The following is a 24,869-nucleotide window of genomic DNA, read 5'->3' as shown; positions in this document are numbered from 1 at the left end:
ACATAACACAAGACTAAGGACTTTGTCCTGCAACCCAAGTTTGTAGTACAGTATCTCTTTTAGGAGGCTGTCCCATCTTAATTTAAAACCCATATCAGACAGAGAATCTTCTACATGTGAGGAACATCCTTGGTTGCAGTTAAAAGGCTTTGAGGACTTCTGGCTTAAGGTTTTGCGTAGGAGCAGCCTTTATGTAACCCTGTGTCAGACTGCAAATTCCCTGGAGCAAAGGCGATCTTGGATACTTTCTTAAATGGGGTTTCCTTGTGCAGGTTAATGGTATCAGGCTCAGCAGCCCTGCCTGTGCCTGTCCTGGAGAAGTGGAAGAGCATCACTGGGCACACATTGCTGGAGAGGTATGGGATGACTGAGATTGGGATGGCGCTTTCTAACCCTTTGCATGGAGTCCGTGTCCCAGGTAGGAGTCTCTAGAGGGTGCACACTGTTTGGAGGCATTTGACTGTGAAGTGTTCTTGGGTTTTCTCATCCCAGAGAATATACATCTAATTGCCATTTGTCATGCTTGAGGAGCAGGCTGTGGTAGGAACAATGATGCTGGCAGGGGAATTGGCCTTGGGAAGCCAGGAGTGGACGTGGGCATGTGGAAAGCGGCTGGTGGGTTTCTCTGGGATCGCTGGCCATGGTGGATTGGCAAAGCTGTGTGTGCAGAGCTCACAGTGGTGCACGCTGACCTGACCAGCTAGGCTGGTTCTGTCCAGGAGGCAGAGTCCATATCGATGCTTTATTATGTCCAAAGTCTTAATTCAAGCGCTGTGATGGGACTGCGTCTTCAGCTCCTGCTCTGTGAAATTGTATTCGTGTGTGGTGTTGACACAGGATTCCCCACGCAGCAGTTCACGTCCAACCGATCGGTACCGAACATTTAAAATAGGATATCTGCTTACTCTTATTTTAGTGCAAGTTTCTTGACTCCTCAGGAATTAAAATTGTCACACCTCGTTGTACACTCCGTTTCTGTTCTCTCCTTGTCTTCCCTCACTTCTCTTAGGTACACTTTGTGACTCCTCTCAATATCTGTACTTTATGTAACCTAGAAATAAATTGATCTGAAACATGAAAAATATAAAATGCCCCCACCCTCCCTTTGGCTAAAAACATGGCCATCTGTCTGCTGAGCAACCCAGCCCACCACTACGCCACCTTCTCCTCCCCACATGCTGTCTGTGCATGCGTGGCACCATATGCATCATCTTGGTCTCCGGTGTCTTGGGGGACTGATGTTACCCAGGGGGACTCTCCTGGGCATTGTGGCTTCCCACAGCACTCCAGTCCCATGGGATGCAGTAGCTGTGCCCCTGCAGGGATTGCACAGGGAGAGGAGAAGCCGCAGCTCCCCTGCAGTGGCTCCTCCGCCTGAGGACAGCTCAGGGACAGTGTGAAATACAAACTCTAGTTTACTTTTGCAGAGTAACTGTCGTTCCTCCACCCCAGCCCAGCCAGCCTTCCCTTCCTCCAGAAGCCCCATCCCTGCAGGCAGGAGAGGGAAGCAGGCAGGGAAACAAGATTCCCACCTGCTCGAGCTGTCTGTGAGCCCCACGCCGTAGGGTGATGGTGCAGAGATCATTTGACTGTCCCTGTGGCCTGGTTGTGTTTGCTTTTCATTCATCTTCAGGAGGGGAAATGAGCAGAGGCTCTAGAAATTTCCCAGGAGACAAAAGGAGAACGGAAATAAGACTGGAAGTAACATGGGCAAGACAGACGTTGGCACCCAGAAGGGCAGCTCCTACCCCAGATCTGGGTGACCGTGCTCCTGAACAGAGCTGGGGTAGCATCCCTGAGGGTACTGGGGTCTGCAGGGGAGCTGGGGACAAATCCTCTCGTGCAGCTACAAGCAGAGGGGCTGGGGAGCTCCAGCCACTGTCCAGGGGCTCGCCGCAGCCCCAAGAGGGGAGAGAAGCATCTCACAAAGATGTGGATCAGTGAGAGACCTTACAGAAAGAAGGCTATAATTGAATAGGCTTGATTAATTTATTTCAGGAAGTGTCAGTTGGGAAGCAGATGGGTGAAGCTGAGGCATAATTTACTGGAGCTATGAAAAAGCTTTTGATATAGTACCCCATTAGAGGCTGGGATGTAAGGTCACCAGGTACCACAGGGCATCCAGTGCGAGAGAATCAACTGAGTCAAATGCAATGGTGGGCTGGGAACAGAGGCTGGGCAGGAGGAGGAGTGAAGTATCCAGAGAAAAGACCTCAGACGGCTCTGGTGTACAGGTATACTGGTGTTAGAAGTACGGGCAGTGGTGACCACAGACTTGCGTGCTGGCCAAAGCGATTACTAGCTTTATTTTGAAAAAAGAGCGCTGCAAGCGTGACACTTTACCCCATGGGTAGGTCCAGGGATCCTCACACTTACCAGGGGATTTCTCCTGGAGTGAAAGCAGCACACGTCCTTCTCTACGGCTTCATGAGCCTCTGAGGAGAGGTCCTGGGGCTTCCCTTCCCCACTTCCACCCGCTTGGTGTGGCTGGGGAAGGGTCGAGTCCTCGGAGCCTGCCTGTCCTGCCCGTGTCGCCACCGGTGTCTCTGGCAGTGTGACACGGCTCTCCACCCACAGCACAGGTCTGAAGGGGAAGGGGAGGGGGCTTTAATTTCCAGAAGAAGAAAAGATGAAAGATTTGAAAGATAAATGTTTGCTTGTATATGGTTAAAACCCTGCTTAAAATGCCTCTGTTTTCACCAGCTCTCATTCTAATCCCCCCCGGTGCTGTTACTGTGAAGGGAGATGAATAATTCATGGACGGAGAATGCCTCACTGGGCCTAATCACCACTTTAATTGGAGGTTTAGATCAGAGGCGGCTAATAGCTCCTACAGCGGGGACTCCGTGTATTGTTGACAGTGAGATCGTTGAGTGCCTTATCGTTGGCCTGTTTCAATTCTCCCAGGACACCACCGCACATAACAGCATCGAGGTCCCCAGATACCGAAGGACACAGACCGCAGGGCCAATTAAATTTATCTGGGAAGAGCTGACAACTTTTTTAAACAGAGGAGAACTGGTGAAAGAATAATAGTGTCACTCCTTCCTGACTGCAGCCTGGCTGATGCCGGCTGAGCTGACACCGCGGGCACGTTGCCAGCATTTCTTAACATTCAGGAGCCTGCAAATTGGAGAGAGCTGGGAGGGAACGAGAGGGGAAGGAGCAGGGATTTGTCCCCAGTTTCCCCTCGGGGTTCTGGCTGGGGACAAAAAGAAGCCAGTGCGGAGTGTCGACCCCTTTCTGATCACCCTCAATTGTGGTCTTGGTGAAGCCAGGACCTCCGGTGCCGTTCCTTTGGGAAGGGGCTCAACCTTCTGCTGACCTGTTGGAGTCAGCACAGTGTGTATCTTGACGCAGCAGATGGGCCTGAGAAGCTCTAGTCATTGGTTTTGCACAAATTTTATTAATACTGTCAGGTTCGTGTAGCTCTAATCAACATTACGAGCATTTTCAGCCTTTACAGATGTTGATTTCCAAGTTTGTGATTTTTCCTAAATACCAGAAAGCCTTTTCCAGACTGAATATAAGGAAACAGCTCTCCACGAGGGACTTATTTTACACATTGGTTTTACTTTAGCCAAGTAGGAAATAAATTGATGGAGTTGTATTTGTGACTGGATCTGAAACACTGTATGGGGGACACACTGCCTTCTCTGTGTCTTCGGATTTGTTTTGACAACGCTGTGCTGATCTTTGGTATTTTATTCTCAAGGACCGAGACTAGAAGTGAGCACTAATCATTGAGTCCTGCTGCCCCTGAATCAATTACATTTCTGCATTGAGGTCAGGAGCTTGCATACAGGGAAGAAGCATCTTCCAGGAAGACATCCATCTGATCTTGACTTGAAAGCTTCCAGAGATGGCAAGCCTGTGAGAGCCTGTAGCAGTTCATTGTACTGGTTACTGTTCCCTGGGATGAGCTTTGCAAGACTGACTTCACAGTGTCTGCCCGCTGGCCCTTGCCAGGTCTCACGGGCAGGTTGGCGACTGTCCGCACAAGGCATTTTTCACACTGGAGAAAATGTTCCCATAGAAGTCTAGAAGTTGGCTTCAGCAAGCTTGGCATGCAAACGTTTAGGGTGTTTTCCATGACTTGTTACTTGCTTTGAGTCCTCCTGGAGTCTACCATGGCAAGTACCAGACTGTTTAAAATACATTAATACCTCTACATGGCACCTCCAGGCACTTCTCCTGGCACACGCTTCTCCGTCCTTACTGCAGTCCTCTGCCTCTGACTCCTGGCAGCGTCTGGCCATGAGATGAGAGCAGCCCAAGCGATGCTTGCGGTAAGAGAAGGACCTGGCTGCGTGTTGGCTGACCTGAATGCCGAAGGCAATTTCAAGCCGAACAGACACACATCACAGAACTGCCACGTCGCTTTCTGTTTATTTGTTGCCAGATTTGCTAATTGTTCGGGTAGTTTCGCTGCAATAAAATCTCACTCCCTCATAGCCCATCTGCTCTTAGCTGATCCTGCAGGGATGCCATAAATCTGGGCTACGACGACATATCTATTTCCATGGCAACTGACCAATGTAGCAAACAAAATCATGATGTCACAGATACCAGATCTCCAGGGCTTGAACAGGAGAATGAGACCAGGATAGGAAAAATGCCACTCAACCCAAATGCCTGAAATTTAGATGACAAGGGGAAGGCAGCGCTGAGCCCCAGGTCCTGCACACCCTGCTCTAAGGACTTTCCAATGTCAAGCTGATCATAGCAGAGCTAGAAAGCATCAACAACTGGAAGGTCTCCAGGGGAAAAATTGATCATCTCTTAAAATAAAGAGTACACTTACTGATTTAAGCTCAGACCTGTCCAGTTCCTGAGCCACAGGTTGCTCTGTGCTGACGTCCCTCTTCCCACCCACAGGGAATGAAAGTCACAGGCATCGTCTTGCAACGAAAGCCGTCTCGTGCCGTTGAGATGCAGAGCGAAACCTGCTGAGCCAGCAGATGCCCACGACTCCTGGTTGCTGCTGAGCCTGGAGCCCCCCTTCAGACAGAGGTCGCAGGAACAAAGCTGCCCTTTCCTCTGTGCTTTCAGATGCTCACCAAGAAGAGCATGGACTAAACCAAGGGGTGGGAATGCTGCAGGTTGGGGAGCTCTGGGTCGCAGAACCATCTCGGAGCTTAATAGCAGTCATTCGTGACACTGTGTCAGATTCCCTGGCTTTGAAAATTGAAACCTGTGGAAGAATGGTGTGGTTTTGATCTCTGCTTTTCTCCTGTGATGTTTTATATACAGTGTATTGATGTCTCATAAAACTGAGATAATCCCTTGCAATTCTGACACTGTTAAGCCTTTGCCTTCTCTGTCAGGTCCAGGCTATAGAGAACCAGTGAGCCACTGTAGTAATCATTGTGCTCTTTCTTTTCACATCTTTGTGTAGGTTTCATGGTGCCTTTTTTTTTTTTTTTTTTTTTTTCTTAAAGACAGCTTCATTACTGAGCTGCGAAGCTGTGCTGATGTCTTCAAAGACTGGCCAAGAGAGACTGTTCAGGGCTGGAGACACATTTGTTTTCCTAGGCATTTCCAACACTGCCTGCTCAGCAAACAACAGTGTATTGCACCGCAGTGACATTTGCATGCAGACATACGATGTGATCGAAGCCTTCCTGAAGGGTAACCCCCTGCTAGGAAGTTCTTTAGTGCCAGCACAGTCTGCAGATGCCATTGATAGATGAGCAGCTGCTCTTCTGCATCCTTGATTTTGTTGTTTCCCAGAGGCTGTCCACTGTTTCAGCCTTTTTTTCTGTTGTAGGTTCTGTGGGCACCCCGCTTCCAGGGGTGGAAGTGCGCATTGCCACTGAGACCTTGAAGAACGGTGGTCGTTCCTACACCATCCATGCTCAGGGAGATGAAGACAAGACACAGGTAGTGCTCAGCCATGTTCTCTGCTGCTTCACTTTGTCTCATGAAAAGTTCTCTCCTCCCCAGCCCTTTGAAGCCCCAAGGACGGAGGCTTGTACTGCTGTTATTCCCAGGAACTCGGTGATGCTATTTAGAGTTTTCTCTTTCTTGTGTTCTTTTTATGGGTTACTATAGCCGTGGTACTTTATGGACTGCACAAGTGTCGTCCTTGCTGCACAGATGAACAACATCTGAGCGAGAACACGCCCTGTGTGGGAGTGGGAGGTGAAGGCTGTGGTATGAGGGCTATGGGCTGTGGTGTAAGAAGATGATACTGTGTCTGCTGAGGCTGTTGATGCCCCAGAGGACGGTGAGGAGTTAAGCAGTGCCTGGCCTTTGAAAGCCAGGACAAAAAGTTGAAGTCTACTGCAGAAGGTAAGAACAAGGAATAGAAGGGAATTCAGGTAGACCCTGCTCTGATCTAAAGAGTCACTAAATATCTGCGGTCTAGAGGAGAGGATGAGTGATTTCTCACCCTAGAAATAGGGTCTGTGTTTATTTCACTGGATTGATCAGGGGTGTAGCAGTGAGAACTGGAACTGGTGACCTTGGGGCTTGCATTCACTTCAAAATAGTGCAGGAGGAAACCTGTCAGATTTCCATGAAAATCCAGCTCCACGCCAAGCTCCAACCACCAAGTGATATCTGCACCAGCAGTTCTGGTGTCTCAGAAGTCAGATATCCTTGATGGTGAAGCGGTTCGGCCCCTTTCCCCATGAGCTGCCCCTGTGTTAGTATGCTGTGTGTTCCCCGCTGCAGAAGCAGCCCCCAGCCCAAGGTGCAGGGTGTCCTGCTGCCTCAGCCCCTTTCTCTCCCCACAGAAACGGCTGAACAGGGTCTGCATTCCTGCCACATCTCCTTTGCGCCCTCATTGCGGGTGCAGGTCGTGTTGCCTCCGGCAGATCAATAGCCAGGTGATGTACAGGCTCGGCTGAGTAGATAGATGCTGTATGCGCGAGAGAAATTACGCCGGCAGTCGTGTGCGTCGTGTGGGTGGGAGACAGGCAGGCATGAGATTCAACCTGAAATACGTGGCTTCACTCATTCCTCTGGGGAAATAGCTTCTCATCTAGCCACGTACATGCCAAGGGTTCGAGAGGAGCTTCCCAGTCTGTGACAGGCTATGCTAGAGACGCTGCTGATGTAAGTAGTGGTGAAAGGCTCGAGAAAGCCTTTTTTTTTTTTCTCTAGATTATCTGTGCTGGCAGCTGGAGGAGCCGGCAGGACCACGGGCAGCCGTGTGTGTGGGTTGTGGTCAAGCTGCAGCAGGTTTCATTCTGATGCCGTAACGGAGCACTGGATCTCACCCCAGATGTGCAAAACAAGCACAGGGGAGAGCTGAGAGGGACCACTCTGGCCAGGGATTGTGGCTTTTATTTAAAAAAAAAAAAAAAAAAAAAAAGGTTTGCTGCTCTTTACTCTGTGTCACTGCCGTGGCGTGTTTGAGCAGTGGGCAAAGCAGGAGACCTGGAGCAGCCTCCCCGGTGCAGCACTCAACACGTAGGAAGCTGCGTCCCGTTTTTATCACTTCACTGGGTGAGTGTTTTGTTTCACGGTTTTGTCCCCTCATCCTGGAGTTAGATCTTGGCCTTTTTTTCTCACTGGTGTGGAACAGAGACATGAAATACGTGTCCATTTTAATAATGATCCTATAATGCTTTTTGTACCCTAAGGGATCCCTAGGCGCTTTACAAATTAGGTCTCAGACACAAGAATCCCCAAAGTGCCGCTACTTCCGGCATGAAATGTGGACGTTGTTCTTCTGAATTATGAGAGGAAAAAATATGTAATTTTTTTTTCTGCTCAATACTCCTTCCCCTTCCTTCTAGTTGTATTGAGTGACTGGAGAAGAAGGGGAGCCCAGAGGACCTGTGTCTGGTGCTGGAAGCCCACCACCCCCCAGGTCTTCAGAGAGCTGAGACTCACATAACTCTTCTCCTTTCTCTGGCTTCAGGCTGCTTGAGTTTATATTTGAGGCAGAGGAATTGCCCTTTTATCCCAGCCGTTTCTCACGTACACCCTTCAGCCCCCAGCGCAGGTGGCTGAGGTCCACACCGACATCTCACAGTGCTCCCAGGAGCTCCCACCAGCGCTGGCGTTGGCCCCACACCCCTTGCTGATGGCTGGTTTTCAGTCATGCTCTCCCTTGGGTTTTTTTGAATATTCTGGTGAATTCTCAAGACATCAGCTGGGGAGGGTGTGAGGAGGTGGTAGTTTGCCTCTGGGTGTTGGCCGATGGGTTGGTCCCTCTCTGAAGGGCTGTCCCCATCTCACCCACCTTGCCCCAGCTTAACTGGGAGTTTCTTCAGGCTGAAGGGAGATAAATGGTCCCATCTGCTTCGGGCCACCCTAGGAGACAGTGCCTGGATGGGTACCTCCAGGACATCCACAGCATTTCCAGGGGCAGAGCAGAGCCGGCTGCCTCTGTCCCTGGGACTGTCAGAAGGGCTGTGGCAAGGTGGGAAAAACGGTCCCCACTCTCAGTGTGTCTTGGCACAGACGGACGCGTGGAGATGCCAGGAGTTTGGTTTTTATATGGCCTGGGTATGGAGTGTGACTTTCTATCGCATGGCCACGCTGGCGGGCAGGTGGCAGCCGTGGTGGCACGCTTCTTCTCCCAGTGACGGTGTAATTTAACTGCTTCACACCTGCAGTCGCAGGCAGAAAGCCTCACCTGCTGCCTGTTCCTGCCCTGGATGCTGCTGCTGGCACACTGTGTGCATCATGCTTGGTTAATAATTTATGTCAGAAGAGAGTACGTCAGTGGAATTTATTTAAAACAAGGAGGATCTGACAGTCTGAGTGCTCATCATGCTCCACCAGTCAAAGAAAGGTCTGGCTTTGTTTAAAATCTGCTCCCCCACGGTGGAGGGGCTGTCCCTGGGATGAGAAGACCTGGTCGGTGTCACCCTCCCTGCCTGTGCCACCCGACAACCCTGGCGTGGCCTTTTCCTTGCCTCTTATGAGAAGGGATAAACAAATACTTCCTCACCTCCCTCGCAGGAGGGCTCTGAGGCTTCCAGCGTGTTGGTTGAGGGCTGGAAGGTCTGTGGTGTGGACGTCCCAAAGGCAGAGGGGTTCTGGTGGAAGGACGGTGGTGGTGGGACCAGTGGCAGGAGGCACGCAGCCCTCCCAGCGCCCACTCTGCTCTGGTTTGATATGAGCATCCCCAGTCCCATCCCTGCTCCGGGCATTTCTCTCTAGTTTGGCATTGATACTATGAAAAATTACCAAATGTTGTGAAATGGATTGCTGGAAATAAACACTTCGTGGCAGCCGGGCCGGCACAGGGAGCGCCTGCCGTCTGCTTCAGTTATATGACTTTCAGGGCAGGGACCTCTCTCTGTATACAGAAAGCGCAGCGCACATCTGTGCGGCTGCACAGATAATAATGAAACTGCCAAGCCGGAGCCGGCCCTGGCCGCAGCGAGGACACGGGGCCGTGGCGTGGGGCAGCCGTGCTGTGGGGCGGCCGTGTCCGGCAGCACGGAGGGCTAAGGACGAGCACGGTGGGGCAGATCGAGTGGGATGCTGAGCGCCCCGGTAGGAGCTGGGCTCCGAGCCATCTCTTCTCACCAGCCTCTCGGCTCCTGCGAGCAGGTGATCTTCGTGCCGGGGGTTAGGCGCATTGTCAGGGCAATCTGCAAGGCGTTCACACCTCGGCTCCGCTGTGCAGAAACCCTCCTGACTGTGAGCAGAAAGAGCGCCTGCCTTTGCCAAGGAAATTATTTGCTTAGCTGTACGGAGCCTCACAAGGTCACCGCCTTCCCCACTCGCGTCGGGCTGAGGTTTCTGCCTTCTGCCCCCTCTTGACAACAGAAGACAACAGACTTTCTCCGAACTGTTTCTTCCCCACTAACACTGTCTCTCCCGTTAGATGCTGGGGCGCCGCGCTGTTTCCTTTCACATCATCACCCTTTGGACATGTTTGTGCATCCTGCCGCAGTGAGATGCAAACAGGAGCTCGGCGGCATCGTGGCGGTGGCAGAGGAAGGCGTGTGGGTGGCAGGAGCGGGGAGGTGGGGAGAGTTTCTGCTTTGCCATCCGGTAAGTGCCTGAGCTTGCAGCAGGGGACTGCTGTAATTTGCAAAGCTGGTTTCTGGCACACCCTGAAGATCAATAATCTACTTAGCTGAAAGTTTGCTGGATCTCTGTTCTTCCCTTCATTTTCTCCCTTCCCTTGATGAGAGTGCTGGATTCCTTTCACGCACGTGCTCCAGCCCTCCGATCTCCTTGCAGCTCTCATGAGCTTTGTGCTCCGTTGCATCCAGTTTGCTCAGGTTTTCTAGCTGGCTGTCATGCCGCTTCCTTGCTAATTGTTGCTGCACCTTGGGCTGCGAGCTGGTTTCCTGAGCTGACATGGAGCCGTGTGTGATCGGGCCGTGCCCTGCCTGAAGCTGCATCGTCACTGCCAACACCGAAACAAGGCGCTCCAGCCTGACGAGATCCCCCAGCCTGATGAGATCCCATCACTGCAGGGTCCGTTCCCAGCCGAGGATGCTTTGCAACCTGGTGTGAGACGAGACCTGCACCCTGACACGGTGTCCCCCACCTCCTCCCTGCGCAGGACCGTGGTGATGCAGAGCGTGGTCCCCTGGAGAGATGCTGTCCTTCGAGCGCTCGGAGAAGTCCTTCTCCTCCCGTACATCCCTGGGGAGCGGAGGTGTGGCAGTGGATGTCGGGACAGCAGCAGCTTTGCCTGCTTTGAGCCATCCCAGCTATTCCTCCTGTAGCCACTCACGTCTGAAGCAGTTCCTAAACTTTTAAGCTACCTTAAGCAGCTGCCTGTTGAGCCCATCTGACACGCTGGAGGGAATGGGTGTCATCCAGAGGGACCTTGACAGGCTTGAGAAGTGGGCCCGTACAAACCTCATGAAGTTCAACAAGGCCAAGTGCAAGGTCCTGCACATGGGTCGGGGCAATCCCAAGCACAAATACAGACTGGGTGATGAGTGGATTGAGAGCAGCCCTGCGGAGAAGGACATGAGCTTCTCGTCAGCCAACACCCCCAACATGACCTGGCAATGTGTGTTTGCAGCCCAGAAAGCCAGCCGTATCCTGGGCTGCATCCAAATCAGCATGACCAGCAGGTCGAGGGAGGGGATTCTGCCCCTCTACTCTGGGGAGACCCCACCTGCAGTACTGCAGCCAGCTCTGGGGCCCCCAGCAGAAGAAGGACATGGACCTGTTGGAGCGAGCCCAGAGGAGGGCCACAAAGATGATCGGAGGAATGGAACACCTCTCCTATGAGGAAAGGCTGAGAGAGTTGGGGTTGTTGAGCCTGGAGAAGAGAAGGCTCCGGGGAGACCTTAGAGCAGCCTTCCAGTACTTAAAGGGGGCTTATAAGAAAGATGGGGACAGACTTTTTAGTAGGTCCTGTAGTGATACGACAAGCGGTAATGGCTTTAAACTGAATAAGAGTAGAGTTAGATTAGATGTGAGGAAGTTCTTCACTGTGAGGGTGGTGAGGCAGTGGAACAGGTTGCCCAGGGAAGCTGTGGATGCCCCATCCCTGGCAGTGTTCAAGGCCAGGTTGGACGGGGCTTTGAGCAACCTGGTCTAGTGGAAGGTGTCCCTGCCCATGGCAGGGGGTTGGAACTAGGTGATCTTTAAGGTCCCTTCCAACCCAAACCATTCTGTGATTCTATATGGGCAGGCTCAGTAATCCTTATCCATGGCCCCGGATGCTTTTTCTCTTGGTCTTTTTTCCTCTTAATTTTTTGGCAGCCTGGGGATCTTGCTCTCCCCATGGCTGGCTCCAGCGCACAGGAAAGGGTTACAGCTCTCCAGCGCTGAACGTTTCAGTTTGCTTTGTTCAGTGCGATGCATATTTCATACGCTTAGCTTCCCAGCTGGCAGAGGCCTGGAAACCCTGCAAGCTGTCGGGTATTGTCTCTCTCCTTCTTTATTTGTTTGTTTGTTGGTTGATACGTTTTTTGGGTTGTCATTTTTGTTGGATTTTTTTTTTTTTCCTTTTCCAAATTGCTCGCTCATACGAAAGCCAAACCCCAGTCCCTGACAATAGGGGTCTATCAATAGATAAATGGTTTCACAGCTGTATCTAATGCAGTGCTCTAGCCAGGGCTTTTATGGCGAGTAATTTTCTCGTGATGAGGCTGCGAAGGGAGCCGTGCGGGACGTATGGGTTGCAGGAGCTGGCAGCAGGAGGACACTGCAGCCATGGGCTTTTCTCCCCCCCTCAAAGGTTGTAATTATCTCGTTGTTTATCCATATGCAAGCTGTCGTCCTGGACGGGAACCGGCTCGGCTGTGGCCATCCCTTCCGAAAGCCACCAGCATCTCCTGGCCCCTCCTCTCCCCGTGCCCCCCGCATCTCTGCCATCTGCTAGCAGCTTGCCGCTGCTTGCCAGCACCTCCGCGGGGCTGCGGGCGTTGGGGGGCAGCTGGCACTGTCACCCTTTGTTATGACCCGAGGTCTTGGCCGTTGATGCCCCTGTGGAGGGGATCAAAAGTGGCTTTACCTCGCTCACGTTCATCCCAGATCTCCAGAGAACCGGTGGGGAGGTGCTCGGTCGTCACTGAGCTGCCAGGGTTGTCTTGGAGCCTTCCTCCAAGGTCTGGGCACCCCCATGGCTGCTGCCCATGGGTGGGGGGTGGGTGCTGTGGACTTGGGTATTTGGCACCTCTCTGGGCCAGGTCCTGCGTGGAGTTGCTGTTGCACAGGTACCTCTTGCGTGGCATCTCCTCTGTCTCACCCATCCAGGTATTTTGAAACGGCTGGTGCACATGTACCCGGCTCTTCTCCTGCGTGTAGCTCCTGAGGCTAGAGATAGGCACGTGCCAGCCGTGACTGGCATTCCTGAAAATGAACAGGTATGGACGTGCTGGTGGGGATGTGACCACCTGGCCCAGGGAGTCCTGTCTCTGGCTGTCCCAGGCAGCCACCCTCGTTTGTTCCTTTCCTATCCTGATCAGACCTCAGCCTAAACCAGTTTGTTCTTTGACTTCAGTGCTCCTACACTTCCAGAACATCTCTCCTCCCAGTGGTACAATTTTTCATCTGTTTTCTTGTCCCTGCTGCATCCCATCCTTGTGTCCTGGTACCTCCCACAGGTCTGTTGATGGTTAACCTCACCTCCAGCATCCCAGTTCCACCTCCCATCAGCAGCTCACTGCTGTAGGTGCAGGATATGCCATAGGGTGCTGAAGCCTCGTAGGATGCCTTCCTCAGGACAGCAGGTCGCTGAGATTCAGGGTCAAACTGTTCCTTGGGACTTGGGGGAAATTCAAGTTGATCTACAGAGAGCCAAAGGCTAGCTGACGAGGCTGGCTGGCTACCACAGTGGCTCGTGGGATGCTTTGGGCTTCGTCTCCTCCACCTGGGTCTTTGCCCACCTCACGAATCTTGCCCTCAGCCCCGTGATCTCTCCTGTCAGTAGGCACCTCCCAGGCAGGCAGTGTGGGGAATATGTTCTTGAAGGCAGCCTGGATTAGATCTGCTGCTTTTCTTCTATCTGGAACTTCAGTCCTCAGGTTTTCTGGCACAATCCACCTTTGGTAAGCTCATGCTGCATTTTTTCCCATTTTCCATTTGCCTCTGCTTCTTCCAAAAATTCCTTCCAGAGCCCTCGCAGCGTTGGACACTGCAGTTGTGTATATTCCAGTTACGATTTCTGTTTCACCATGTTCCTCTCCTCAGTATCCTGTTTTGTGTCCTGCCCAAGTAATTAAAATTTCTCCAGTTTGTTGCCCAGGCTGCTTTCATTACTGTATAAACATTTTAGCTGCTTCTCATTGGTCACATCCAGTTCCTTAGTCAACTCAGTCAGTAGTTGAATTCTCATATGTATTTATATCTCCTCCTTTCTTTCTGTCTGTCCTCTGATTTTTTTTTTTATTTGTGGCCATAGCTGTATTTTATTTCTTCCTGCTAGTAAAAGTGGAGGCAGAGATCATGTTAGCATCATGTCCCCTTGTTTCTCAGCTGAAAACTTTTCTTATCACAGGAGCAGCCTTGATCCCAGAAGACTATTTCCTTGCACATTGAAATTGAATCCATCTGTCAAGAAGAACCCTCTTTCCACAAGTGTTTGCTTTGAGCTAACCTTTGTCATAGCACCCTCAAGATCTCTGTTAATCTCTTTATTATTGTTTTATGCTTTCATTCTTCCTTGCAGCAGGGGGAAGACTTGGGATATGTGTCCTTGGTCCCCTTCACCAGGCTGGCAGTCTTGATTCTCCCAGCGTGAAGGACAAGGGGTGGGTGGATTCCTCTCTGGTCCCATCATGGCTGGTTTTGGTCTTCAGCCCTTTTCTGTATCCTTGCCTGTGCCAGGAGAGCCTGGGGTGTTCATGTTTGGTGTTGTGAGGCATGGGATGAAAGCGGGTCTCCTGCCAGCGCAGTCGCTGGCGCTTGTTCCTCTTCGATTTTTGCAACTTCACGCCCGAGTCCTTCTGACCTGTGGGTTCAACCCCCATGCTTACAACCCGCCTCCTCCCGTGATAAGCTCGTTGGACTTCTGTCGGGTCGTGGAAGCTGTTGCTGCTGTAGCATTTCTTGGAGGTGTTGGCCAAAGAGCCCTGGATGTGGTGGGGGAGATGCTGAAGCACAGAGGCCAGAAGAAAAAGGGACAGTCTCTGCCCTTCCAGGCAAAGGGAGGAGGCACCGGCCGTGACGGGACGGCTTAGCACAAGGAAGCAATTAGAGGTTCTCGGGCAGCGTGATCGTCTGTAGTCACAGCACATCACAGCCTCGCTGACCTCGACTTTTAAGTGAGGCTTATGAAAAACGAACTGAAGGTGGGCCACTAATTGAATCCTTGCCTGGTCCTCTGCCTCCCCCGAGCACAAAATCAGAGCGGGCGTTGCGAGGGCACGTCAGGAGCCTTTCTCTAATGAAGAGAGCTGAGGGAGTGGGAAGATGTGCTGACATCTCGCCTCGTTTATTATCTTCTGAAGCCTGCAAACAAGAGGGATGAGAACAGCAGCGTGGAGAGCTGTTGGCGTTTCTGGAATAGTGTTACACGTCTAATTTATGGTGTTAATATAGATCAAGAAGTTTTGGGTCTGTGGAACAACGGCAGGGAGGACTGACCTTTCCCAAACTTGGGTTGTTTTCTGTGGTTCTTTTGGGATCATCTGGAGTTAATCAGTCTGGTAACTTTCAAAAATCAGTATTGCCTAAAAATATATACAATCACTTTTGTTTTCAGTGGAGCAACGTTTGCTGTAAGTAGAGGGTTGGGTTTTTTGAAAATAAGTTTCAGTGTTCCAGCTCCACTGTGCACTAGCCTTGCTTTTAAATTTATAACCCTCCAAAATGAAAAGTAAATTGATTGTGTTATTCCCAGCCCTTTTATAAAAGTTAACATTGCAAAAACAGATGTGAAATGTGGCCTCGTAGATTACAGTCTGGGCTTGGGGTTTTTTGGTTGGGTTTTTTTTTCTTTCTCTCTCTGTGCTGTGTCCCCGAGGAGCAGAAATCTGCCTTTTTGCAGCAGGAGGAAAATTGTTCTGTGTCTAAATTGCCTCCTGCTAGCCTTCTGCAGGATGCTGCAGGACACGAAGCTCAGAGGAACGATAATGCTTTTACAAAACCACGCAACTTAGCAAGGAATTTTTAATTATGAATGTGCATGAGAGTTCAGATTGCCTGGGAATTTGGTAATGCTCTAGCAAGCCTCACACCTCTAGGACATCCATTCAAATATGGCCCAGGGAGACAGTGATTAAAAGGCACTGTCAAGTGGATTATTGGTCTCCAGCTTCCTTTTAGGAGGCAGGTGAGCACTCACCTCCCTCGTCACCCACCACAGCAGTCCTGGATGTGGCGTGATCCCCTGGTCTGGAAAAGCAAGGTCTGGGCAAAGCCTGGAGCTCCTGTGCTTTCTCCAGGTTGGTGGGGGCTGAGCTGTTGGATGCCATGTTGAGGCAAGGCTTTGCTGTATCGCAGCGCTTTCTGGGCCACCGAAATCTTGAAAGGGTGAGTGAGTGGTCTCGTGAGGGACTGGGAACGTGTCTGGAAGCGCTGGTGGGAGGTAAGCTGCAGCAGCAGTGTGGTGGTGAGCGTGGCAGGGCATCCGTGCTCTGCAGCTCAACCCTGGGGTGCGGGGGGGGGAGGTTGGGGCAGTTCTTCAGGCTTCATTATATTATTTTCCATGCTCCGGTATGTTTAAAAAAAACAACCAAACTCCCCCCCGCCCCCCAAAGTTACTACTCTGCGAGAACTGCTAAAAGGGCTCCATCACTTCCATAAACCTCACACATATAAATTATTGTCTTCTATTAGTCACTTAAAAGGCTAGGTTGCTTAATTATTTTCATCACAGTAATCACTTATTTACAAGGTGGGGAAAAGTGCCAAGCACTTCCAAGCTGAGCAGCACAGTAGGGCTGTGGCAGAGGAGGCAGGGCTGCAGAAACATTTCCTTCCTCCCCACAAATGTAAATGCATTTGCTTTTCTTGGTTGCATCGGTGATGGTGCCCAGCCCGTGCACGCCCCGGGCTGTTCTCTCCTACTCTGAGAACAGTGGTGTGAAGGAAGCTGGGCTGCTCGGAGACCAGGGTGGTGGGAGCTGCAGGAGTGGGCTTGGTGCGGGGAACTGGTTCTTCACGGAGCAAGGACTGCGGAGGAGTCGGAAAGCAGGCTGTGGCTGGGTAGGAGGGTGGAACAAGGAGTGGGGACCCAAGGATAGAAGTGTAAGTAGGGAAGAGTGAAAGGAAAATGATATGAGATCTGTAGGGCCAGAAGAGCCCCTTGCACTGCCCTCCTCCCTGTTCCGCTTCACCCCATCCAGGCAAACCGCTCTCCTGCAAATGTACTGCCTCGCACTTCTGCAGTACAAGAGTTGCAAGGTCCCTTTTAAGGTCCCTCCTGCGAGAAGATGCTCTGGTCCACAGCCTTTGGTACTCGCCCAGGAAAGAGGTTCGGAAGATTATTTTGGGGGGGGCAGGGGGAAGGAAGGGTCTGGTAGAAGTTAAATGTGTCCCCCTGAAACCTGCTGTTTGCAACCTGAAGAAGGTGTTTGGTTTTTTTGCTAAAAGCTTGTCTGCCTTCCTCCCGATCCTATCAGCCCAATAACAAGTTATTACCTCCCCTTACAAGCCTCGCCTTCCAGCTTTCACTCTGTGTTTTCCACATGTTTCTGCTTAGGAATCTGCAGTGCCTCCCCTGCTTCCCAGTGAAAGACACGCTGCTCTGAGCCTACCTCCATAAAGGCCCCTAATTCCATTAAAGGCCATTACAAGCTCCTCTCCCGCAGTTCCCGGAGGAGCGCGGGGCAGCGTATATCAGAGACCGCAAGAAAACAAATGGCCACTTTGAACAAATCCCAGGGCCGCTTGCCAAGCGGGGATTCCCAGCTATTTACAAACCGCCCTCGCTTCCTTCTAATAAAGAGGTAAAATGGAAGCAGGGAAAATATGCATTTTATAATCACCCAGATTTAGTCCTTCAAAGGATTTATTACAACCTTTTATTTTCATGCGTGGAAAATGTAATCTTATCTAGTATGCCGGCTGGCCCAGCTCAACTCACCGAATCGGTTTTACAGCAGAAAGCTATCAAACAGCAACCTTCGGGGGCACGCTGCGCCTGGGTGTTAAAGTTGCTCGAATGCATTAAAGCAGTTGAAACGTGCATTAAAATATGACACTAGGAGAGGAGGATATCTGCGCAATTAGCAATCTGATGTTTCAGCAGCTGCTTACAACGTCGATCCGGCGTATCAACAACGGGTGCCGCTGAGATTTGACGGGGAAAGGAAACAAACACACTAGCCATGCTGCTGCCACCAAAATCCCGCTTCCAAAGTGGGTTAGCAGCCCGCTAGCTTGGGGTACGTGGGGTTTTAACAGGGATCAGATGCAAGAGGTTGTAGGAGATAAATGCCTTGAACCTTGAATTTTAATTTATGCTGTTTGCAAGCAGCAGAAGCTGCTGGCGCTGGGGTGGTTTGCATCCCCTCTGCTACGCTGGGGAGCAGTGCCAGTGACATTCGGAGTTCAGCAAGCAAAATCCTATTAAGATAACGTCATGGCCTTTCTGTTTTACTGTTTGCAAGCCAGCCATAACATCATTAAATTACACAACAGGGAGGTGCCTGCTGCCAAGGAGCTCTGCTCGAGATAAGATGTGGGTTGAGCCGCTGCCAAAATTTGAGTTGATATGACAAGAAATTTGGAGCTGGTTCAAGGCTTGATTCGCACAAGACGTTGCAGCGTGCAGGTAAACACCGTGCAGGATTGGTCCCTGGGGCAGCTCTGCTGCTCTGATCCGGGGCACGGCGCCGGCCGTGCAGGTGGGGCAGTAATCCGGCACTGCCGGCTGGCACCGTGCAATGCCTGCGCAGGGTAGGGCTCAGCCGGGCAGCCTGGGGCTGAAGGCTTTTGGAGTAGCCAAATTTACACCCGTTCTTGCATTCAGTGCCGACAAGCAGAAGACAAAATCTGGCAGGGTCTGTAGATGAAGCTCAGGCAGCTGTTCGCAGGTCCTCGCTGTCCTTACCTCCACCACCTCCTCCCCGGCCCTTTCAAGGGAGTCAGAAGCAGCCCGACAGCTAAAGAGGTTGACTTTGGAGGCTCGCAGTAGTAATTAAAATGCGAAATGTGAGGGAAATTTCGATAGCCAGTTATCTCTAGCTGAGAGGGGGTGGATGGGCTCCAGTGGGGTTTGCAGGGAGGTGACAAGGGTGGAGTTGTCCCCCTGCGAAGGAAGAGGTGTCCCTGGCAAGGTCGTAAGGGCTGGGTTACCTGATGGGCAAAACTGGAACCGAGAACACCAGGGACACTGGGTTGCTCAAGGAAGCTGCTTGTTTTGTGATGCCATGGCTGGACCAGCAGGAAAAGGGAGTGAGAAGAGTGAGCTGCATCATAAAACGACACGCAGCCTCTGTAAGAGCACTGAAACCCTGCCTTGCCGGTCCCTCTGCATCACCCAGCACGTCCCTGCCATGCTTGCCCATGCAGGTTTTGTCCCTCTTGGCCTTTTGCTGCTGCAAAAGGTTTGGTCCCGGGCTCTCCTGGACCACAGGTTTCTCTGTGCTGTCCTGCTTGTGGATAGTCTGGTCTGCAGGTTCCCTCTTTCAGATCCTCTGGGGAGAACTCACCAGCACCATCCTCACCTTGCCGTTGTTCAGCTAAACTCCTGTCATCAGCATTAACGACCTTTTTCTCCTGCAGTGCAGCATCTTCCAGGCAGTGGAGATGATGCACAGCCAGAGCTCTGGGGGCTCAGCCCAGCCCATGACACACGGGGGCATTTAGGCAATTCTGTAGAAGTGCCTGGGCTGTATGTGCAGAGATCCTCATGTCACCCCATCCTCCAAGACAGGCCATGAGGAAGAAATTACTTAAAACAAATATTGTGCCTTAAAAGCAGCTTTCTAAGTATTTTCCGCTAGAGAAGCTTTGTTTCCATCAACGGCTGCACAGAGACACAAAGCCTGCCCTGCCCTGGGATTCTGCCTGGCGCTCCAGTTCTGCTATTACTGCTTTCCCTCGCGGCTGCGTTTCTGGCATTGCTGACTTTCGGGGTCCCAGATGTATCTCGTCCGTGTTGCAGCAGCTCAAGTACAAAGTGGCTCGGAGTTCCCGTTACTGGGATGTTCTCTGCAAAGGGATGGAGCAATGTGTACAAGCACATCTCGCAGTAATCTTCCATCCCGGCAGTGGCTTTGCACATCTTCCCTGCAAAGGACTTTAGGTTAATACAGTCCCACGAGCGGTGTGACATTCGTGCCTCTCTAGTGCCTCTTCTCTTAGCCTGCCTGCATCCTTATAATTGTGAAGCGATGTATGTGCAGGGGAGATGAGATACCGTGCCATGTCAGGCAAGTCTGTGACCTTCCTGCGATTCTCCAGTTTCCATAACAGCAGGATATTTGTTTTGTTGCCATAGAAAACCTGCCCGTGCAGGTTTGCAGGGTACCGAGTTGTCACTACAACCGTTGCCTTCCAGTGAGCCTGAGAGGAGCCGCGTGTCCCCGAGAATAAATCAGATGGTGTTTCCTGCCACCTCCTCAGGAAAAAAAAAAGTGTTAGATTGACAGTTTTGGAAAGCGAAGTTTTCTATCTATCAACAGAGCAGACAGCAGCATGGCACAGTTACAGGAGCGCATCGTCCCCTGCCTCCCCCAGCCTGGCAGCGGCTGCCCACGGGCTGCATTGCCCGGCTGCGGTGGGCAGAAGGATGGTTCTCATCCCCGAGGACACTGCAAATCTAGTACGTCTAGGGTGAGTGGTGGTGATGCCTTCAACATCAGGCCAGGATCCGATCTCCCAGTTGCTGTGGGACACTGGTCCGTGCTTCCCTTCCCCAGGGAGGGCAGGGCTTCGCCGCTGCCAGCCCAGCGATGGGTTGCTGCAAGTGCCAAGCGGTGCAGCTGGTGGCCGGTGTTCCTTGCGGCCGCTTTTTCCCTAGCTGAGCCACCTATTCACCCTTTCAGCACACTGGGGACGGGACACGGAGTTGTCAGGGATGCGTGGGTCTTCCAGGACGCGGCCTCCGTGACCTGCTTTCATCTATCCCCCAAGAGCCTCCATCGCGGAGAAGGAAAATCTTGCCAAAGAGAGATGGGAGACGGGCTCCCTGAGCGAGTGGGTGCCCTGGTCGAGGTGCTTGGAGATTGCAAAGCACAGCACACTGTCTCTGCTGATGCCCCCCCAGCATCCCACTCCCTGAACCGTGCTGAGGCTCCGGGGGCAGTAAATGGGGATGGGGGGGGTTCCTGAATGATTTCCTAGGGGACAACCTGACTTTGGCAGAGGCTGACGGGTGCTGCAGTGGGAGCAGGGTGCAGAGAGCTCTTGTGAAGCCGGTCTGCCATCAGGCCATCCAGGGGTCAGAAAGGACCATCCCATTCCCAAGAGTATTTCCCAACCTCTCTGGTCTCCTCTACCAGCAGCTGGAAGGCGTCAGCCTGCCTGGATTGCAGTTCCAGGATGGCAGTTCTCGTTTTCATAGAACACAAATGTATGTTTTCAGTGCTTTTGAATATCAAAGACACTTAAGGGAGCCCTTCCACCTGAGGAGAGAGGTCCTGCAGGTCGGCAGGTAAAGGTAAAGAGGTTGGTAAAGGCTGGGAGGACACGTGGCGTGCGTCCTGCTTGTCCCCCCACCGCGCTGCTTGGCAAGCCGTGGTGCTGGGGGACGGGCGGTGGAGGGGATGCGGCCGCGGGGACGACTGCTCGCTGCCGCTCCCCGGGATGCATTCCCTGTGTGCTTGTCCTAGGTGACACCGGGTCTCGAAGGCCAAGAAGGGGAGCTGCTCGTGAAGGGACCCTCCGTCTTCCGCGAGTACTGGAACAGACCCAGAGAAACAGCAGATGCCTTCACGCCCGACGGCTGGTTCAAAACAGGTACCACGACGGTTTCCCCGCAGCGTCCGGCAGCGAGGGGAGGGGGGTGAGCAGCAGCTCCGGTTCGTCCCCCGGGGTTCCCCGGCTGCTGGGGGGTGTTTGGAGATGGGGGGGTCACAGTCTGGCTGGGGGTGCACGCTGGGCGCGCTTCCGAAAGCCGGGCTCGGGGAGGGGCTTTGCTTGCGTTGGCCATAATTAGTCAGCCAAGTAATGGGGTATGTTTGGCGTTTCTTGGTTGTGAGCGTAATATACTGATGCTTAATGTTTTCTGGGGCCTTTAACTTTGCAAACGGGTGGGATTTAGCTTAACTTAGATGGGGACCATGTCAGTGGAAAACCCGCACTAAGCTCGGAGGCGCTGGATCCATCCTGCCTCCCCTCGCACCGCTGGCGTGGTGTCTGCGGGGCGGTTTGCCCTCCTGGTCGTGGCTGACTATTTAAAGACAAGGTGTGTAGGGTCGAAGCCATGAGCACGGGCAGCGCGGCTGCGTGGGGTGGGCTGGGGTCGTGGGCTTGGCCACCGGCGTCGCAAGGGACCTTTTCAAGGAACCGTCATTTTTCAGTCAGAAAGTACTAATGATGGAAAGCTGAACTTTCTGGGGAAAAATCACAGCGGGTGTCTTCAGTGTGGGAGCGGGTCAGGAAGGGATTTTGAAATTGCCAGAACATTTTTTTAAAGTGTAAAGTCTGAGTCTTCCAAATAAAGAGACCTTTTAATTTGAAAGCAAGACTCATTTTATTTTTACATGATACATTAAGGAAATGCAAAGGAAATGTTTCTTCTTCTATGTTTTTTCAGCATTTGCCTTTCCCTTTCAACTAAGAGAAATGTTTCTGAAACATAAAATGTTTCCAGGGGTGGGAACACCTCTGGTATTTGCTTCTTTCAAATCAAATTTCACCAGAAGGTAATACCCTAATTATAATAATACCTATTGCAGGTAGGTCCTGTGTGCACCTTGGTAGGTTTTATCAAATATTTGCAAACAGAAGAAAGATCCTATTATCCTGTGATAGCAGCAGATGCCATCAGGACTGTCCCTACCTGAAGCCGCTGTGGCTAGGACGGCAAGTTCTTGGAGGAGAACTCTTTACGGCTAATCCTGCCCATCATGTGGGATAACAAATTCAAGAGGATACCAGGCTGAAGACTTTTCCCAAATGGAATAGCTGTGACAGGCCGTGAATAAGTTATGTGCTTCAAATTACGCCTCCCGCTCTGCGCGTGGCATGGCGAGCGGTCAGAGACCTCCTTGGCCAGAGGTTCCTGTCCCCCAGCACCATTCTGCAATTTAGATTAAATACTAAACCAGCCGCAGGACAGGCTGGCAGGCTCTGGCCCTGGCTGCCGGTTGGTATTTCGGCGTGCCCACCTTCCTGCCGCCCCTGCCGCCGGCTGGGAGCCGGTTGGGCAGCGGGGTAAATACAGGCAGCACATTTGTCTGCCTGCACCGAGCCAAACCGCCGATTAATCTTGCGAGTGCAAAAGGGTGAAAGGGCTTATTTCTGCCTAATAACACATACTCAGCTCCGACTTTCCCGTTCCCCTCTTTCGCTGTGTGTTAGCAGTGCCATCAAGTCAGGAGTCAGGCTGGATTTCTGATGCCTTCTGTGTAATCTTATTTATTTATGGTTCTTGAAGAAGCTGTGATTTATTATTATTGTTATCCCGAAGCAGACGCGGAGCTGCCTTGCCGGCAGTGTCACCGCGGGTCCCCATCCCAGGCGGGTACCGTGGGCTGGGACTGGAGCATCATCAGGCGATGCCGGGTGCAGGGCAATCAGCTCTAAAAATTTTTTAGTCAACACTCCTGATGAATATTTCAGATGCAAAGGAATAGCGTGCATTAATTATTGCAAAGAGATGTCTTTAGGAGAAAATGATTTTGAAATTCAGTTTAATTTCATTGTAATGCGCTGCAAACAGGAAGGGAGTATGTGTGTTTAATTGGCTCTCGGGGGTAAGGCCGGGAAGATGGCATGCCTTTGTCACAGGCCATTAGTGATACAGACTGCATAATGAGAGAGTACAATCAGCTCACAGCTGCCGGCTCCTACGGGGAGAGAATGATATTAAATAGAAATCAGTATAAATTAAACTTAACCCTTTCACTAGCTGAGCAAAGCTCAGAGCTAGAAATAAGGGGGGGAGTGGAGACAGGCATGGGGGGGTTCAGGCCAGGTCGGGTGGTGCCTGGCTGACCCCCCCCCAGCAGCAGAGCCCCGGCCAGGCTGCCTCTCCGATGTCCCCCGCAGCTGCCTAGGGAGGACAGCAGGCTTTTAACTCTCTTCTCCATCCCGTTGCCCCACTCTTTGCCTTTCTTTCCTTTCGTTCCTCTCCTGACTGCTTGCTTCATCTCTCGTGGGTGTCGGGTCGATGGGGCTATTTTTTTCCCAAGCCTCATTTAGCCAGCGGTGCCGTGAGCAAGCCCCATCACCCCTTGCCCGCCCCCGCCACGGTGACAGCCTTTGGAGATCACCTGGAGATGGCGAATGTCCCTGTGGTGGTAAAAAACCACTTCAGGGCACCGAGGAGGTTGTGTCCCGTCATAGTGACTGGGACCTGGAGGGTGAATTATTCCCATTAAGCAGCAGTGGCTAACTTTGGAGTGGAGATTGTACGGGCAGAATCCGAAAGAGGCAAAGCCTGGCCACTGCCAGTCTATAATCTGCTATATCTGCCATTTGCAGGTCATACAGGTCAGTGTTTTAAAGGTGAGGCCGCATGCATGTGCACGGTGCTTCTGAAACCCAGGCGATGGTATTTCTGACTCCGTGCTAGCATTCCTCTCGCTGCCAGACCCTTGTGTGGGTCCCCACCAAGTGACCTGCAGGTCACCAAAAGCAGACGACGGTGTGATTGCAGGCAGTGGCTGGGTCCCCCACGTCCCCCAAGGACACGGGGAATGCGCACTCAGCTGTGGCAGGGATGAGGTTTGGAGCGGGTAAATTTGGAGACAGTGCGGGTCACTCCTCGGCTGTCATTGGTGATCTGAAAAACCAGCGGGTCAGCAAAGGAAAAATAATTATTGCAAGGGGAAACCTGGCGTGTTGCTCACGCTGCACCTCATTGGGAATCCATCCCTGGAAGGGCACTGCTCTCAGGTGGCATCGCACGGAGCCAGGGCACACGGGAAGGGGTGTCCCACGGTTGGCACTCGCCCTACTATTAAACAGAAGGCAGCGTGATGTCTCCACATGCCGAGCACCGAACGCAGGCTTTGCGCGTACCCTCCCCGTGCGTTGCTGCCGTCTCACGAGGTCGCATGTCCTACTGGCTTTGCTAAGTATGATCAGTTTGGGGGGGGGGGGTCTACCTGGGTGTCCATCCTCAGAGTTTGCACACACCAAGCCAAGAGCCACCGGAGCTCGTTCCCTTCTTTGGTTTTGTGATCGGAGTTAAGCTGGAACCGCTGCACGGGTCCCACGTGGTCTGAGTGCCGGTTCCCTTCCATCCCTGCCCCCAGGGTGAGGGATGGCGCCCAAACCTTGCAAGGTGCCTGCTGAAATGTTCCATCGGGTGCTTTTCTGGGCTGCTTCCCGCAATGCAGGGCTCACAAAGGAATCTTGAATTTTTAAGTCTTCTGGCTGCAGGTCATTTATTTCCCCAGTACCTTCCTCAGGCCAATTCT

The 24,869-nt window shown here is 52.1% G+C and overlaps 1 protein-coding gene across 8 annotated transcripts in view; it reads left to right on the top strand.

Annotated features, from left to right (window-relative positions):
• ACSF3 (acyl-CoA synthetase family member 3) overlaps nt 1-24,869 on the top strand; it is a 67,226-nt gene that overhangs the window by 16,168 nt on the left and 26,189 nt on the right. For all 8 annotated transcript variants that reach the window (XM_075039806.1, XM_075039805.1, XM_075039807.1 and 5 more), the window contains 3 exons: nt 273-418; nt 5,771-5,883; nt 21,111-21,237. In XM_075039806.1, the coding sequence (XP_074895907.1) occupies nt 273-418; nt 5,771-5,883; nt 21,111-21,237 (386 nt within the window). The remainder of the gene's footprint in view (nt 1-272; nt 419-5,770; nt 5,884-21,110; nt 21,238-24,869) is intronic.

Source organism: Buteo buteo, chromosome 11 (assembly GCF_964188355.1).
Source record: "Buteo buteo chromosome 11, bButBut1.hap1.1, whole genome shotgun sequence".
In the NCBI taxonomy this organism is placed as follows: Eukaryota; Metazoa; Chordata; class Aves; order Accipitriformes; family Accipitridae; genus Buteo; species Buteo buteo.
This window is presented reverse-complemented; position numbering and strand designations above follow the sequence as displayed.